The sequence below is a fragment of the Echiichthys vipera genome (genome assembly GCF_963691815.1).
Source record: "Echiichthys vipera genome assembly, chromosome: 12".
Taxonomy (NCBI): domain Eukaryota; kingdom Metazoa; phylum Chordata; class Actinopteri; order Perciformes; family Trachinidae; genus Echiichthys; species Echiichthys vipera.
In genome coordinates, this window is record NC_139837.1 from 19,398,616 (window position 1) to 19,413,887 (window position 15,272).

The 15,272-nt window shown below is 39.7% G+C and overlaps 1 protein-coding gene across 7 annotated transcripts; it reads left to right on the top strand.

Moving 5' to 3' along the window:
- Positions 1-1,168: 1,168 nt before the first annotated feature.
- Positions 1,169-13,493, top strand: srrm1 (serine/arginine repetitive matrix 1). Of its 7 annotated transcripts, none has more exons than XM_083924188.1 (17): positions 1,169-1,273; positions 2,575-2,664; positions 3,174-3,296; positions 6,042-6,212; positions 7,218-7,318; positions 7,409-7,633; positions 7,831-8,016; positions 8,105-8,224; positions 8,408-8,610; positions 9,383-9,463; positions 10,210-10,296; positions 10,504-10,639; positions 10,779-10,865; positions 10,963-11,436; positions 11,544-11,730; positions 12,295-12,468; positions 12,620-13,493. In XM_083924188.1, the coding sequence occupies exons 1-17, from the start codon at positions 1,253-1,255 to the stop codon at positions 12,728-12,730; spliced, it is 2,577 nt and encodes an 858-aa protein (XP_083780314.1). In that variant the 5' UTR covers positions 1,169-1,252; the 3' UTR covers positions 12,731-13,493. The 7 variants fall into 7 exon arrangements, with proteins under 7 accessions (XP_083780314.1, XP_083780316.1, XP_083780315.1 ...); XM_083924190.1 differs by having other exon boundaries at positions 12,627-13,493; XM_083924189.1 differs by lacking the exon at positions 10,210-10,296.
- The last annotated feature ends 1,779 nt before the right edge of the window (positions 13,494-15,272 follow it).

The following is a 15,272-nucleotide window of genomic DNA, read 5'->3' on the forward strand; positions in this document are numbered from 1 at the left end:
CATCGGCCGGACGATATTATCAACCGATATTTGTGTTTTTTAGGTGTATCGTATCGGCCGATGCGGGCTGCAGCGTTCGATGATAGTTTTTTCCCGGCATTATTTACAGACAGGCGTCCACAGGCAGCTCCGTGTTGCTGGAGACGCCATTTTTAAGTTCAGTAAATGTACCTTTTTTTTTTAATTGAGGAAGCAAAAGTAGAATCAGCTCCAAATATCGGCTCAAGATTATTTGGCAGTCCGTATCGGTGATCGGCAAAGGCTAATGAAAAACAATCAGTATCGGCATCTGCCCTGAAAAATCCATATGGATCGATCCCTATATTCTACATGTAAAAGGTAATTTTACGACTGAGTAGGCCATGATGATGGTGAGGATGATGCTTGTAACAATAGTATTGATTATGGTGGTAACTAGATGCAATTGGAAAAAGAAAGGGGGGATTCCACATAATGAGTACATTTTTTACTTCTGTTTACTGGATTTTTACAGTTATAACAATTTTGAAATACATCAACATAACACTCCCCTTACTCCTCACCCCCGACCCCCACGCATCCTCCTGATGCACAATTAAATGTATGGCAAACAAAAATCTAAACAAAGAAAGAAAAGACAGTAGTAAGTGAACAGAGTACAATAGTCCCATTACCTCATATAAATAATAATAGTAGTAATGAAATAGAAATGAATATGTATCTTAGAAAAAATGTAAACCAGTAATGTACACTACTTCTGAAAGGGGATAAGCACACATAATGATTACTTTTAACATTTTGCAGAACTTTCACAGATTCATTTTACTTATTAACAGGTCCTGGTGTACTGCCCCTTTCCTCTCAAGTCCACGAGTCATTACAGGAGATTTTCTTTTATTGAAAAGGTTCAAAACGGGAGTACATTTTAAAATGCCTAAATAATGTGATCGTTTGTGCCAATTTATTATTTTTGAGTTTTAATTTTTCCATAGTGGTCAAATTTGATTTAAAATCTGAATCTCTATAGTGTATAGTATTTTACTAAGATAATTATCAAATCAATTATGTAAGTTTCCTCTGCCGATTATTTGGGATTATTAAGAATGAGTAATAATCCATTTTTGTTATAAGATTTTTTGCAGAACCTGTTAGTAGGTGTAGTACTTATTCCTGTCTGAAGGGGCGCTCTCTTCATCCGGCTCGCCGTTCAGATCTCACCGGAGCCACGCACGTCTTTCTCAACAGCGCCTGCTAATATCCATTTTTTCCAGTAATGGATGCGGGATTTTTCCGCGTAAGTTCTTTAAAATGAGTACCTTAATTTTTGTATGCCTTACTGCTTAAGTTGCATGGACATGTATACCTTTGTTTAGAATATGCTCCTTAATAGGTGGAGGGCCGGTAACGTTACGGTCAGGGCTTCGTCTATCAACTGATGACAAACAATCTTTGGATTTCGACAAGAAAAATGTGTTTCAACCGGGCTATTTTCAGAGTTTACGCTGTCTTTAGAAAATGTCTATTATCCCATAGCCTTTTTTCTAACGATATACACACCATAGCCTTTCCACATCCATTTGCAGATAGACACATTTGCAGGAAATAGACGAGCCTAAACTAGCTACTGCTAACTTTATTAGCTAAAGATGGCGGCCAGGCGGTGCATCGTATGTGTCTCTGTGGGGTAGTCACGACCACTGCTAGCGCTCACGTTGACGAGAATAAATAACCTTAGGCGTGCATATTTACTAAATAACGACATTCGCGTGATTTCCTGTCTATATATCAGTGCTATTGGTCATAGCCTCCAGATGCTGGTTAATATCAGTCCTTTCAGGTCCCCGTGGAGGATTAAAGCAGGCTAACAATAGCTTATCAGTGTCATATCTTAGATTTAACATTGTGCTGTGACCACGTGAACTGACGTTAACTTATATGTACTTAAGAAATATTAATTTAACTTACATTCAATGTCTTGGTTATGATGCCTGGTACGTTAGACTACAGCCCCCTTTACGTAGGATGTAATATGTTGCTATGACAATAGTAAGGACAATACACATTTTTTGTGGAATTTAAGTCCCTAAAGTGTCCTTCTCTGATAAATAAATAAAAATATTTATAGACCTTTTCAGCGGAATTCCATTGCTAGGAAAACAGTCTTGGTCCTTGTTAACTTCCTGTCAGCTGAGGTCATTCACGTTCATTGCAACCGGAAACAAACGTGGGCACATTTGGAATGTTTATAACTTTGAAAAAGGTCTATAGACTGTTGCAAGAATGTATTTGATGTACTTCCTTGAGGTCATATCTGTTCACTTTATCCTCTATTTATTCTTATTGTTTAATTAATTATCCCTTTTGTGGAGTGGATCACTGTGTATTCTATTACAATTTGTCAATATGTGTTGCATGTATGTCTTATTTGAATACTTTGATATATTTTGCTCTCTGAAATTGTATTGTGTATTTGAATGTCTGATTATGGTTTTCATTTTTGAGGAATAAAAATTCACATGTATATAGGCTAGTCAAATACATAAGTTGGTGTGCAACAAACATTTGATTGTAGATTTTTCTTTTTGTTTTTGTTAGGGTACAAGTGCGGAGCAAGACAACCGTTTCAGCAACAAGCAGAAGAAATTGCTGAAGCAGCTGAAGTTTGCAGAATGTCTGGACAAGAAGGTATAAGATCATCCAAATTTGACTTTCCTAGTCAGTACAATTCAACTTTATTTATATTGCCAAATCCTAACAAACGTTATTTATAGACACTTTACATAGAGTAGGTCCAGACCACTCTGACTTATATATGGTTTACAGAGACCCAACCATTCTTCCATGAGCAGCAGTGGGTCACATTATATAATATTATATAATAATTATAATAATAATACAATCTATGTACAGTATTTATCCAGCAATCCTGTGCACAAAGTGGCAATGGAAACCTTCCTTTTAACAGGCAGGAATGTCGAACATACTCAGCAATAAGGCCACCTATCTTGACCAATTGGGGCAAGAGAGAGACAGAGATGATGCATTGAAACAGTTCATGGCTAGTTGTTGTCTAGAGATTTGTTTTTGATTGCATGAAATGTACTGTGAAACACCAACACTGTATCCTCACGTCATTTGGTCATTGAGTATTTCTCCTAACTGGGTGCAACCAACGGCTTGTGTCTTCCCCTTAGGTGGACATGACCAAAGTGAACCTGGAAGTCATCAAACCTTGGATTACTCAGCGAGTGACAGAGATTCTGGGGTTCGAGGATGACGTCGTCATAGAGTTCATATTTAACCAGCTTGAGGATAAGGTAATGTCTTTAAAGTGTTTTGTGTTTTGTTTTGTTTTGTTTCAAAACTGTCAATACATTTGAGGGCATTGTTTAGTTGATAAGAAGGGATATAAGCAAATAATTGCACATCCTAGTCAAATTGAAATTGAATGGGTAAAGTAACAATTGGTGTAAAACTGATTTATAATGACATAACCATGTTTTGCTGTTATGTGACAAAGTGCCTTCATTCAGCAGTCTTCTAATGATGATGTGATTTATGATTTAAAAGGCCTGAACCAATATGGATGTTATACCTTGCATCAGAAGTATAGCACCAACACCTAATTAGGTCTCTCCTGAGCCCAAAGTCACTGAGCCCAACTCTCCCTTCATGATGCAGTGTGTGGTTTGAGGTGAGTTATATGCAGGGATTACCAATATCATGTCAGTGAAAGACACACCTGAACAATGCCATAATCATGTTCCGTAGGTCTTTGCAATGCACAATTAAACTGCGCAGATCCCTTTAAATGTAACTGGAAATATAGGCTTAAAGCAGGTAGGGTTTAACAATTGGCCACAACCTATTAAGAGAAATGGATCTCCTTCCTACATTCTTTAAAGAGTAACTTAAGGTCTATATAAACACCAAGCTGAAAAGTATTGCCTCAATGACCACATCTAATTGAAAGTTTTGTGTCTTTTGCACCTCCTGTTGGGTGGGGTCAAAAGTGTATTGTGGCCACACCTCACAGTAAGTGCGTTTGCATGCAGTTTAAAAACCTGATTATATTTGGGTTAAGCACATACCCCAGTTTCTTAAACACCATGTAATCACCATATCCCGGGTAAAATCTGGTTTTCATATCCCGGTTAACAGACCTAGAGAACTCCTTCAGTTCCCTGATTATTCCCCAGCAAGGGAGGACTTCGCAACAGCAAGTAACATTACCACCAGCAAGACCCGTTTCGGTCGTAATTCAGTCCAAAAGTCGCCTTTTTGTGATTTTGACAAAGGGGAACCAGAAAAAAAGCTGTATTCAGTACAGCTGTATGTTGGCGGAGCGCCACCTATTGTACCGGAGGTCGCATTACATCATTTCCTCATTTAACCCCTGCTCATGTATACTGGGGGGACTTCAATAATCCGATCATTCCCTTAACCAGGGTCATTTTTGGGTTACTGATGTGTATGTCAACGCACTGAGTGATGTGAGGGTGCCATGATCATACCCCAGGTGTATCTCTACATCACTGTAGCAAGTTGAGAGCTTCAACCTCTGGAGGTCAACAGAAACAAGATTTTCATCTGCTGATGAGTTATTCTGTAACAGGTCTGTTAAACCTCTGACGGAGCCCAGCACCTCAGTTGCGGGTCATCCGATTTTCAACCATAAGGAACAGTACTTTTCTGTTTGGTATTAAGTTACTCTTTAAACAGGAAGGCCATTGATTTATCTGTAGTGGTCATGTTTTTGACCATAACAAAATTTCCCCCCCAGTAGAGCTGTAATGTCCCACTGATCTTATATATTTTATTTTTGAAAATTAAATTGTGCATGTTCCTTATCCTGTAGACTATTGGCTACTTTTTGAAGTATATTCATCATGTCTGAGAGTTTCCTTTATTTAAACAAAATGTGTACCCCACTAATGTCAAACCACTTTGGATGTCTGTGTAATGGGTAACTTCCATTGCACCAGCCTAGTTTCGGAAATGGGAAAACACACAGTATCCTTCATTAGACTAGATATCCATCCCATAGTATACTTCAGTGCAAGTTTTGGTTTATATGCGTATAACCCACGTTAATGACTTGCATTCTCCTAAAATGCTACAAACCACATGTATGTATTTAATAGAATGTATGACACCAGCACTGCATATACAAGTATGACTTTTTTTTATCTTTTCATCTGATCTTTTGCTTGCCATAGCTTTTGGGGGTGGGTTGGGCTGTTAAAGCTAAGCTAAAAGGGTACTGTTGCATAATGGTATGAAAGGGAAATTGAATTGAGATTACGTTATCTCACAATAATTCTATCAGTTGTTGAAATAAAACTCCTTTTTTGTGTTACTGTGTACTCATTATTGCTTGTTCGTCTCTTGCAATTTAGATAAATGATATAACATTAAGCTCAAGGTGGTTGAGTCTCAAGCAGTAGGGAGGCGGAAGCAAGCCAAGGGAGCTCCGTGCCCACTGATCCCACGGGACTCACTGAAGACACCGGAACTGTACTTGCAGTGTTGGGTTTTAATGCACTCTGTATTGTGGCTATTTGTTTAACTCCTGAAGTGTAGACTGTGGGGAGACCGGAGAACAAGGGGTGGGCAGGTACACAGAATTGTAAAGTATTGGGCATAAAACTGAGAAAATCAAATAATGACATGTTTTTTGTGTTATTGATTATATATCTGAGGAATAACAATCAGAAATGGATAGAACAGCAATATTGCATGCAGAGTTTTTATAACACTAGATATCTCCCCTCAGCTAGCTCACTCTCTCAATTTGATGAGTTTGAGTACAATTTAAGTCAATACGCATTTATTTTGATAGGCTATTAATTAAGTATTGGACCTAGGTATGCTAAGTTTTCTAGTCAGTGTCTTACATGTTTTGAGTATGGTAAAATACATAGTCACAAGAATACTTTAGTGAGGACTAGAGGGTAGGCAGTCCCATTTGTGGAATCCTACCTCCCCCCTGATATTTCGCCGTTCATTATTTCAATGGGCATTTGTTTTTTTTCTCTCCCCCCTTCGTGTGTGTGTTACAGCACCCAGATAGCAAGATGATGCAGATCAACCTGACCGGCTTCTTGAATGGGAAGAATGCCAGGGAGTTCATGAGGGACTTGTGGCCCCTGCTGCTGAGTGCCCAGGAGAACATTGCTGGCATCCCCTCTGCTTTTCTGGAACAGAAGAAAGAGGAAATTAAACAGCGACAGGTGAGATTTCCCTTTGGTACAATTGGAAAAATGTCTCTGTTAGCTGTAGGACGGTCATGGATCTGTGTTTCCTGATAGTGAGTAAGAAGTTCTAGTAGTCACCGCAGGAAAAAAACTAGATGTAATATGTTTGACTGTTTTTGGTAGAAACAGCATACACAATATCTTACACTATTTTGTAAAGTTCTGCAATCAGCGAAAAATGTTTTAAATGAACCATATACAAAGACTATTACATTAAATAAAGTATTTGACACCCTAGATCAGTGGTTCTCAAACTGTGGTACTTGTACCACTGGTGGTACTTGTACCACTGGTGGTACTCAAGCTCTCTCTGGTGGTACTTAAAGGAATCTCAAAAATAAAAAAAGAAACATTAATAACTAAATCAATGTAATACTAAGGAAATACTTAGACTTGAAATGTAATTTAAAATAACTTTAGCATTTCCTTTTATAATTTTGTTTCTGGAAAGTTTCCGGCAATTTACCAAAAAATGACTGTCCCTTTACAACCCTAGCTGTGACAGGTTACCTACAGTGTCTCAACCACATTTTAAGAATGCAAGTTAACTGGAAGGTAAAAGAAAATCAATGACACCTCTTGGTATGTTTGATCAAATAGGTTAGTCATGTAATTAGAGCCTGATTACGAGCTAAACTGTGATTGCAATATAGTAATCAGAGGTAAAATGATTGGTTTGAAAAAACTCATGTCAGTTCTGATGCTAACCCTTCCTACAGTGTGGCTGTGGCTGAAGAAAGTCAACAATAAATCTTCTCATTAGGAATAAACCTTCCTGTCTGTAGCTGAATAGTTTAGGCTCATGCTACTGTATTTTAACATTGGTCTCAGTGGTGGGACTTGAGAGATCCTGATTTTTTCCTGAGGTGGTACAACATGTACAAAGTTTGAGAACCACTGCCCTAGATGACAGTTTATGAACATTGCTGGATTATTCATACATTGTTAGTGATAGTGATTTGATTGTTCCGTTTCTGGTAGATTGAACAGGAGAAGCTAGCTTCTCTGAAGAAGGTCGATGAGGATAAGAAGGAAAAGGACAAGGAAATGAGAGAGAGGGCTCAGTCAAGAAGCCCACGGAGGTACGGAAAAAGTCTTCAATATTCAAATCAGTTGGATTTGTGTATTTAAAACGGAACATAAAAACAAATTCTTTATGCTTCTCTGTCCAGGCGGAAGACAAGGTCACCATCCCCACGCCGACGGTCCCCAGTGAAGCGGGAAAGGAAACGTAGTGCCTCGCCCTCCCCAAGGCGCAAGCCCAGTCCAGTTGCTAGCAGTTCACCCCCTCCACCCCTGATGCAGCTGCCCACTAAACCTTTGGAGCAGCTTGTGGAACCGGACACGTTAGAAACAGCCCTGCCAGAACCAGTCATCCAAGAAACTCCTTCCACCTGGTTTGTAGAATTCTTCCCTTGGGTAGATTTGGAACGTTTTTTTTGTAGCAGTGCACTGGATCAACAAAAAAAAGTTATATCCATCCATAATTATTTTAGTTTAGCATGGAAACAGGTAGTATAGTACTATAGTTTTGCTTTTAGGCTTGAAAAAATAACCTGAAGGTTGACATGTAGAATCTTTCTCTGGCCTGTAGTGACACAGTTGTGGAGGTGGTGAAACCAGACTCGGTGACTGAAGTCAAAGAACCTTCACCAGAGAAGACTCAAAAGAAAGAGGAAAGGCCCAGATCCCGGGAAAGGGAGAAAGACAGTAGGAGGGAAAGACCTCACCACCGCTCTCGTTCTCATTCCCGCACTCGCAGGCGCCGCTCCCGTTCTAGGTATTTTTTGGCATTCCTGATATTATAGTATCATGGTTTCCTCTGGTTCTATAGACACCTTATGTCTAAATTGTCTCTTTCATTTCAGATCTTACTCCCCTCGTAGAAGACCGAGTCCCAGGAGGAGGATGTCTCCTCGTCGAAGGAGCCCCCCCAGACGTGGACCCACCGGCTCCAGACACAGACATAGACGCTCCCCTGTCCGCAGGTCAGTGGCTGCAGCCTAGTGGTTAAAGGAACAATATGAGTCTATGGCATCCTCCTAGTTTTATTTTTTAATTATTATTTTACTGGCCACTACAATTGTGTACAGCAGATCTGGGCCATACAGAAGATGTGTGACCAGCTTTGAGAATAAACTTTTCATGTTGTCAATGTTTGTGTCCTGCAGGAGGCGCTCTCGCTCTGCATCATCTTCTGGCAGCAGCTCCTCTGACTCTCGCTCGCCTAAAAAAGCAATGAAAAGAATATCTAACACACCACCCCGAAAATCGCTCCATCATCCTGACCCTAGCCCTACAGGAAAGGACAGGCGGTCTCCATCTCCACGGGCCAGAAGGGGCAGAGGCTCTGCATCACCAGCCAGATCATCTGGTGTGTTCTTTAAACCTTTCCCATTGCTCTCCATAAATATTACACCTTTCTCCCATATTGACAACCACATGACACTTTCATCTCTTTGGTTCCTTCTGTGTTTAGACATTATTTATAATGTTGTGATGCTTAGGGCGCACTCACACTGTCCGCCCTCTGTACCGTGCCCCGTGCTTTAGGGTACTTGTCCCCCCGCGGGGCAGGCCCGTTTGTACTCACACTACCTGGGCCTCGCGCAAATGCTTCTCGCCTGTCCATACGTCATCACGCCGTAACACGTCACACGCATTGATTGACGTCATCGCGATGCGTCGCTTTGTTTACAAATCTTTCCATAGACCTCAGAGTTTTTGTGCGTCTTGTCGACTGTTTTTGAATATTTCCATCATCGTTGTTTTAAATGTCCGTGCATGGTCCGTCTATTTTATTTTTTATTTTCTGTCTGAACAGGCGCACATAAAATGACGTCAGAGCCGCCGTAGGCCTCGTGTTCGTGCTCGCACACGTGCGCACGCTCGTGCTCGTACATGTGTAAATGCGCTTACAAAAGCCCACCTCTCCCAAACGGACTTTAAAACCTGTTTGAGCACGGTACGGATGGACAGTGTGAGTGTGACCTTAAATTCCTTTGTATATGAGGTTAGGGAGAACAAAATAATTCCTGTGCATTTGAAGTGTGTATTGTTTCAGGACTGAGCTGTTCTTTCAAGGGCTACAGTAACAGTATGATAGTCACAAGTGCTTATATAATTCTTTGTGTGTTGTTTTTCAGGTTTAAAGCGAAAACCAGGAGGAAGGGGTGATTCTCCATCTGATAATGCCAAGCCCAGAACTTCGGAAGGGTCTGAGTCAGGTAAGTGTTCAATAATGTCTGTTTCAAGGACTATGATGGCTTATCACTTCACAGTTCACAAATGGTGATTACTGGTCATATGGAGTTCCCAGCCACTTCCACTTACCCAGTCTGTTTGCCCCGGTTTTCAGCAGGGAGAGGCACCATGGCAGATGTTAATTTACCATACTTGGTGTTTACACTATGTTTGCTTAGAAATTTCAGAATTTTGATTATTGTGCCACATGGAAAGGATTATTTGTGAAAATACACCGCAGACTAAGATTGCTAAGCTAATTGTAGAAGCTTTGAAGAAGAAGAAAAAGCTTTTGATTTCCTTGGGCTTGTGTGAAAGTGTTATTTCATCCTCGTGCCAAAATGAATATTCTGCATTAGTTCTGTACCAGGTATATTGTAAAATTGTTTTAGATGGTAGCAAGTTATTATATTTTTGCAGTCTTGAAGGATGAGTAAATGTATGCTCAAGGAGGACTACAGTTATCCCATTTGTTAAGCTGCTTTCATAATTGTGATCCCACTTATAGTATCAATATAAAGTGAATAAAAACATGATGTAACACAATAACTCAAGGGACAATGCTTATATAAACGTATGGTCAAATTGCACTATGCCACGTAGAAGCCTAATAAAATCTCAAGCCACATATATGATATAGATCTTTTTTACTGTATTCTCCAACTTTTTCATGGCAGTCTATTCACTGATTTTCTAACACTGATGAGACACTCAATGGTCTACATTTCAGAGGAGGATAAAAATGACAAAGGGGCAACAGCAGATTCGGTGCAGCAGCGGCGTCAGTATCGCAGGCAGAATCGACAGACGTCTTCAGGTTATAAGCGTTTTTATCCCCGTTCTGTCCTCTCCCATACCCAACCCTTCTTCCCAAACCAAGTCTCTGTCCATGTCATCTTGAATTCATCGTCTCATGGACTTTTGAAGCTGTGCCCTAACCCCAACCCTGGTGTTTTTCCCTCACTGCATACAGTTAAAGCTACAATTAAACAGTTGTTGATGTCTTCTGTCTGTCTGGTTTCAGATACAGGGTCTTCCTCCTCCGAAGAAGAGGGGCCCAAAAGGCCAACAGCAGGGCCAAGTGCCAGAAATGGAGACGTCAGGAGGAGACGCAGCCGTACACCTTCTCCACGGAGGCGACACAGAGATGCCTCTCCAAGGTTAGACACTTTGCACAGTACTTGCACATTGTTGTCTGAATTATTTGACTTGATGTTAAATCAAATGTTGTTGATCTAAGCGGACCATTTTTTGTGTTGCTTATATGTATTGTTATTTATTTATTTTTTACCAATTCAGAAAAAGACGTTCTCCATCTCCTGGTCGTAGACGTCGCACCCCATCTCCCCCGCGCCGCCGCAGATCTCCTTCTCCTCCTAGACGAAGGTATAGACATGTTCATTTTATCTCTAGACCTATCATTTGATTATTAATAATTACCATTCAAAATGTTTTTTTGACAATTACATTTGGTTCTTTCCAGATCTCCTTCTCCACCTCCCCGTCGCCGTTCTCCATCCCCCAGACGATATTCTCCCCCTATCCAGCGTCGCTACAGCCCCTCACCTCTGCCTCCACAGAAGAGGAAGAAGTCTAGCTCCCCCCCAAAACGTTCTTCTCCAGCAAACAAGCGACGCCCCTCCAGGTCCCCCAAGCGCAGAAGTTCTCCTGCTCAAAGGAGACGCACACCTCCGTCTTCCCCCAGACACAGGAGGAGTCCCATGTTGCCGTCTGTCAGGCCAAGCAGGGATACACGATCCCCTGTTGCGGCAGCCTGCCGCCTCTCCCCATCCCCTGCAAACCGCAGTCGCGCTGTTAGGGGTTCCACCAGTCCTATGGGACGTTTTGAAACCTCTGGTACATCTCCATCTAACCAGCGGAGGCAGCAGTCCCCTCCTCACAGTGGGAAACCCATCCGCAGAGTGTCCCGCACCCCAGAGCCACGCAACAACCAGAGGTAAGACAGATAATATCTCCAGGATATCAGAATAATGCAGTTTTCGCTTCTTGCATACTATAACCTCTTTGTACATCTCCCTTTTGAATCTTTCCTCCTCTCTGCAGACCGTCTCCAAGTCCACAGCCTATGAGGAGAGCATCTTCCAGATCCAGATCCGTTTCCCCGCAACCTGCAGCTCAAAAACGTCCAGCCCCTGTATCTGCCTCCCCCTCACCGTCTCGCTCAGTTAGTGGGTCTCCACCACCAGCCAAAAAAGCCAGCAGTGGTTCCGGCAGTCAATCCCCGAGCAAGGTTAGATATTTTAGCTCATTGATTAATAAGATCAGCAGCATATAAACAGGTTCATAACTTGAGTCTTGAATATTATGGGTATTTATGCAAAGTCTGCACATGTTTGATTGCATTCTGGAAAACACTGATTTAAAGTGCTCAGGTGGCAATTTAAATTTCAGCTTTGTTGGAGGACGTTGCAATCACAGTTTGCAGATATCTTGCATTTGTGTAAATAGGCAAAAATGTCTTAGTCTGACTTTAGTAGCCATCACTATCTTGCCATCCACCATCACCTGATTAATGCCTTCAATAAAAGGGGAATGCTCAGTATTGTGAACTCCCACCTCTGAAACACTTTTAATGACTGTGAATACTGAGAGTCCTTAAAATGTATTCTGAACCACAAAATGAAAGTCTCTAGATTGTTAACCTTGAAATGATGTCATGAAATAAGTGTGAACCCTGTTGTGGCATCATCCTTCCCTGGCAAAATGATACTCAATACATCGTTCCTGTGATGTTGTTTGTGTTGGTGATTTAGTAGCACTGTTAATGTCCTCACAAAAATCTGTTTTATTGCAGAATTCAGATGTTGACGGCAGTGGAAAGAAAAAGAAGAAGAAGAAGGAAAAGAAACACAAGAAAGAGAAGAAACACAAGAAGCACAAGAAGCATAAGAAGGAGAAGAGCAGCGGCACTGTGACTGGAGATGGACAAGAAAACCAAGGTGTGGAGGAGGATGGAGAGTCAAGAAAGGTGATGTCTAGTTTCTGTGATTTTTGTTTTTAATACCAACACCTTTTACTTTGTGCTCAATGCAAGTTGGATATTGTTTTGTTGTTTGTCATGCACCAACATGCCATGGGGCTGGTTGAATTGCGTGTATTTCATGCTGTATTTCGTTTAGGAATCAGACAGTGAAGTAGAGGACAGCTTGGACGACCTGGAGAAGCATCTAAGAGAAAAGGCCCTGCGCTCCATGAGGAAGGCCCAGTTGTCCCCGTCACAGATGTCCTGAAAACAAAGGGGCTTTCTCACTTATGAATTTTCCACTCTTGATGTTTGTCATCAACCTGGTTCAGCTTTAGAATGTACAAATTGTTAAATCCTGAGTCTTTTTTTGTTTTTGTTTTCTTTTTACTGGTTTGGTACATTCTGAAGAGTGTGTTTCATTAAGCGCTTGTTTTGTCAGTTAGTGTATTATCTTAACTGTAAAGAAGCTTGTGTTGTCCCTAATTTTAAATTGTTGAACAGGGAAATGGTTTACGCTCTGAGGTTTAAGTTGGGCAGGTTTCAGATATTTTCCACAGCCAACAATAGATTCCATTGAGAAATGATTGCATGTGCAGTGATTGTCTCTGATGTGCATGAACCACTGACCTTATGGAGTGTAGAGAAAAACCAACATACTGTTACTCACAGTATGTTACTCTGACTAACTGTTGCCTTTTATTAGTGGAAACAGTTGTACAGCTGTGTGAACTATTAGAGGCTGTAACAGAATGTCTTGTCCCATATTGTCACTGAAGAGAGGTGTTAAGCATTGTTTAACCTGCTGTTTTTTCCCCACTTTGAAATTGTCTTGTTTTAAGACTAAAACAATCTGATATACAGAGTATGCTTTAATTTCTTTTCCCCAAATGGATTGATATGCAATTTTATGTTGACATTGTTGCACCAACCTAATCTCTGTGGGACTGCTATATGATTCTTATTTAGTACCCCTGGCTCCTGTCATGTCGTCATCCTTTCAGAATTAAAACCTTTTTATAGGACGTGTGCTTTCTGTAGTTAAAAGATTTGTCATTTCTGTTTTGGGTGGGGATCTGTGAAAACTGACACAGAATATTATTTGAATTAATTAAAAAAAAGTGAAAAAGCAGTGATTGGATTGGGACGTTGCCTTATACTGTAAGTGAAATGAGATATGAGCAACCCACTGGACCCACAGTCTAAACCCAACGCTAAATATAATCCTTTTATTTCAGGGTGCCTTACAATGCATAAAAAAATATTATTTTTATTTTTCCATATATTATATAGTAAAAACAGCACAACATGGCAAGTGCACAAACAAAGATAAAGCAAACAGACCTGAGAAGTACAGACGTATATGGAGCTATAATGCTGAGGCATATTAAACAGTGAATCTGAAATGTGATCATTGAAGGTAAATCAACTTATGTTTATGCTAGTATTAGCTAACAGGGTATATTCTTTATATTATAATGGTTTAGAGGGTACCCACTGCTAGAGAAGAGGTGGGTACCCACTGATGAAAACCCCAGGTGTCCAACCTAAATTAATTTATATTCTTTCACATCAGTAAAAAATCTCTGCCTCTTTAATGATACACACTAACATTGCTAAAAACTAGAAAGCGCATAATGCACAAGTATGGAATAATATGACTTTTTATTTATGTAACCCTTTCAGACTCAAACATAATAGTTAAATGAAAACAAGTAAGAAATAAGTCTTTTAAGATATCAAAATGAAAAAAGTACATGAATGCAAATTAAAGTTCAAAGAACTACACAGACTAAATTAGTAAAATAGGCAAAAACACATAATGGAAATTCTTAAATGAAAAAATCACCAGTTTGATATTCTCTTTGAAAAAAGTTTATTAAAATTGAGATATGAAAATAATACAAGTTTGACTGATATTCTCTTGTGCACAGTAATAAAAGTTTATGAAAATAAAAATCAATTGAGATATTAAAGTAACCCAACACCAGTTTGAATGATATTCCCTGGAGTGCAAGAAAAAAGAAACATCTGTTTCTGCAAATGATCCCTAAACAAATAACTTAAATGAGAAACAACTGTCGGGTTTTTTAAAAATGTGGGGCAATTGGGTGAATGCAAAGTACACTTCAAAGAACTACATCAATTAGTTAAAACAGCTAAAGGCAATTCTTAAATTAACAAATCTCCAGTTTGACTGATATTCTTCTTGAATGCAACGTAAATACAATTTAGATGGTTATTAAAATAAAAATCAATTGAGATATCAAAATAACTCAACACCAGTTTGACTGATATTATCTTAAATGTACAGTAAAAAAAAAGGTTATTAAAATAAAAATCAGTTGAGATCAAAATAACTCAACACCAGTTTGACTGATATTATCTTAAATGTACAATAAAAAAATGAGAAAGGTTATTATAATAAAAATCAGTTGAGATATCAAAATAACTCAACACCAGTTTGACTGATATTATCTTAAATGTACAGTAAAAGGTTATTAAAATAAAAATCAGTTGAGATATCAAAATAACTCAACACCAGTTTGACTCATATTATCTGGAATGTACAGTAAAATATATTTTTTATTTAAAATAAAACTCAATTTAGATATCAAAGTATCCCAACACAAGGGGACTGATACTCCCTGGAGTGCAAACAAATAGAAATGGAGTTATGTGTTTTGCATATGATGACTAAACAAATGACGTTATGAGCGTGTGTTAAGGTTAAGACAGACCTCCTCCTCCTCCTCCTCCTCCTCCTCCTCCTCCTCGGACACGCCCACATGTGTGTGTGTGCGCCTCGG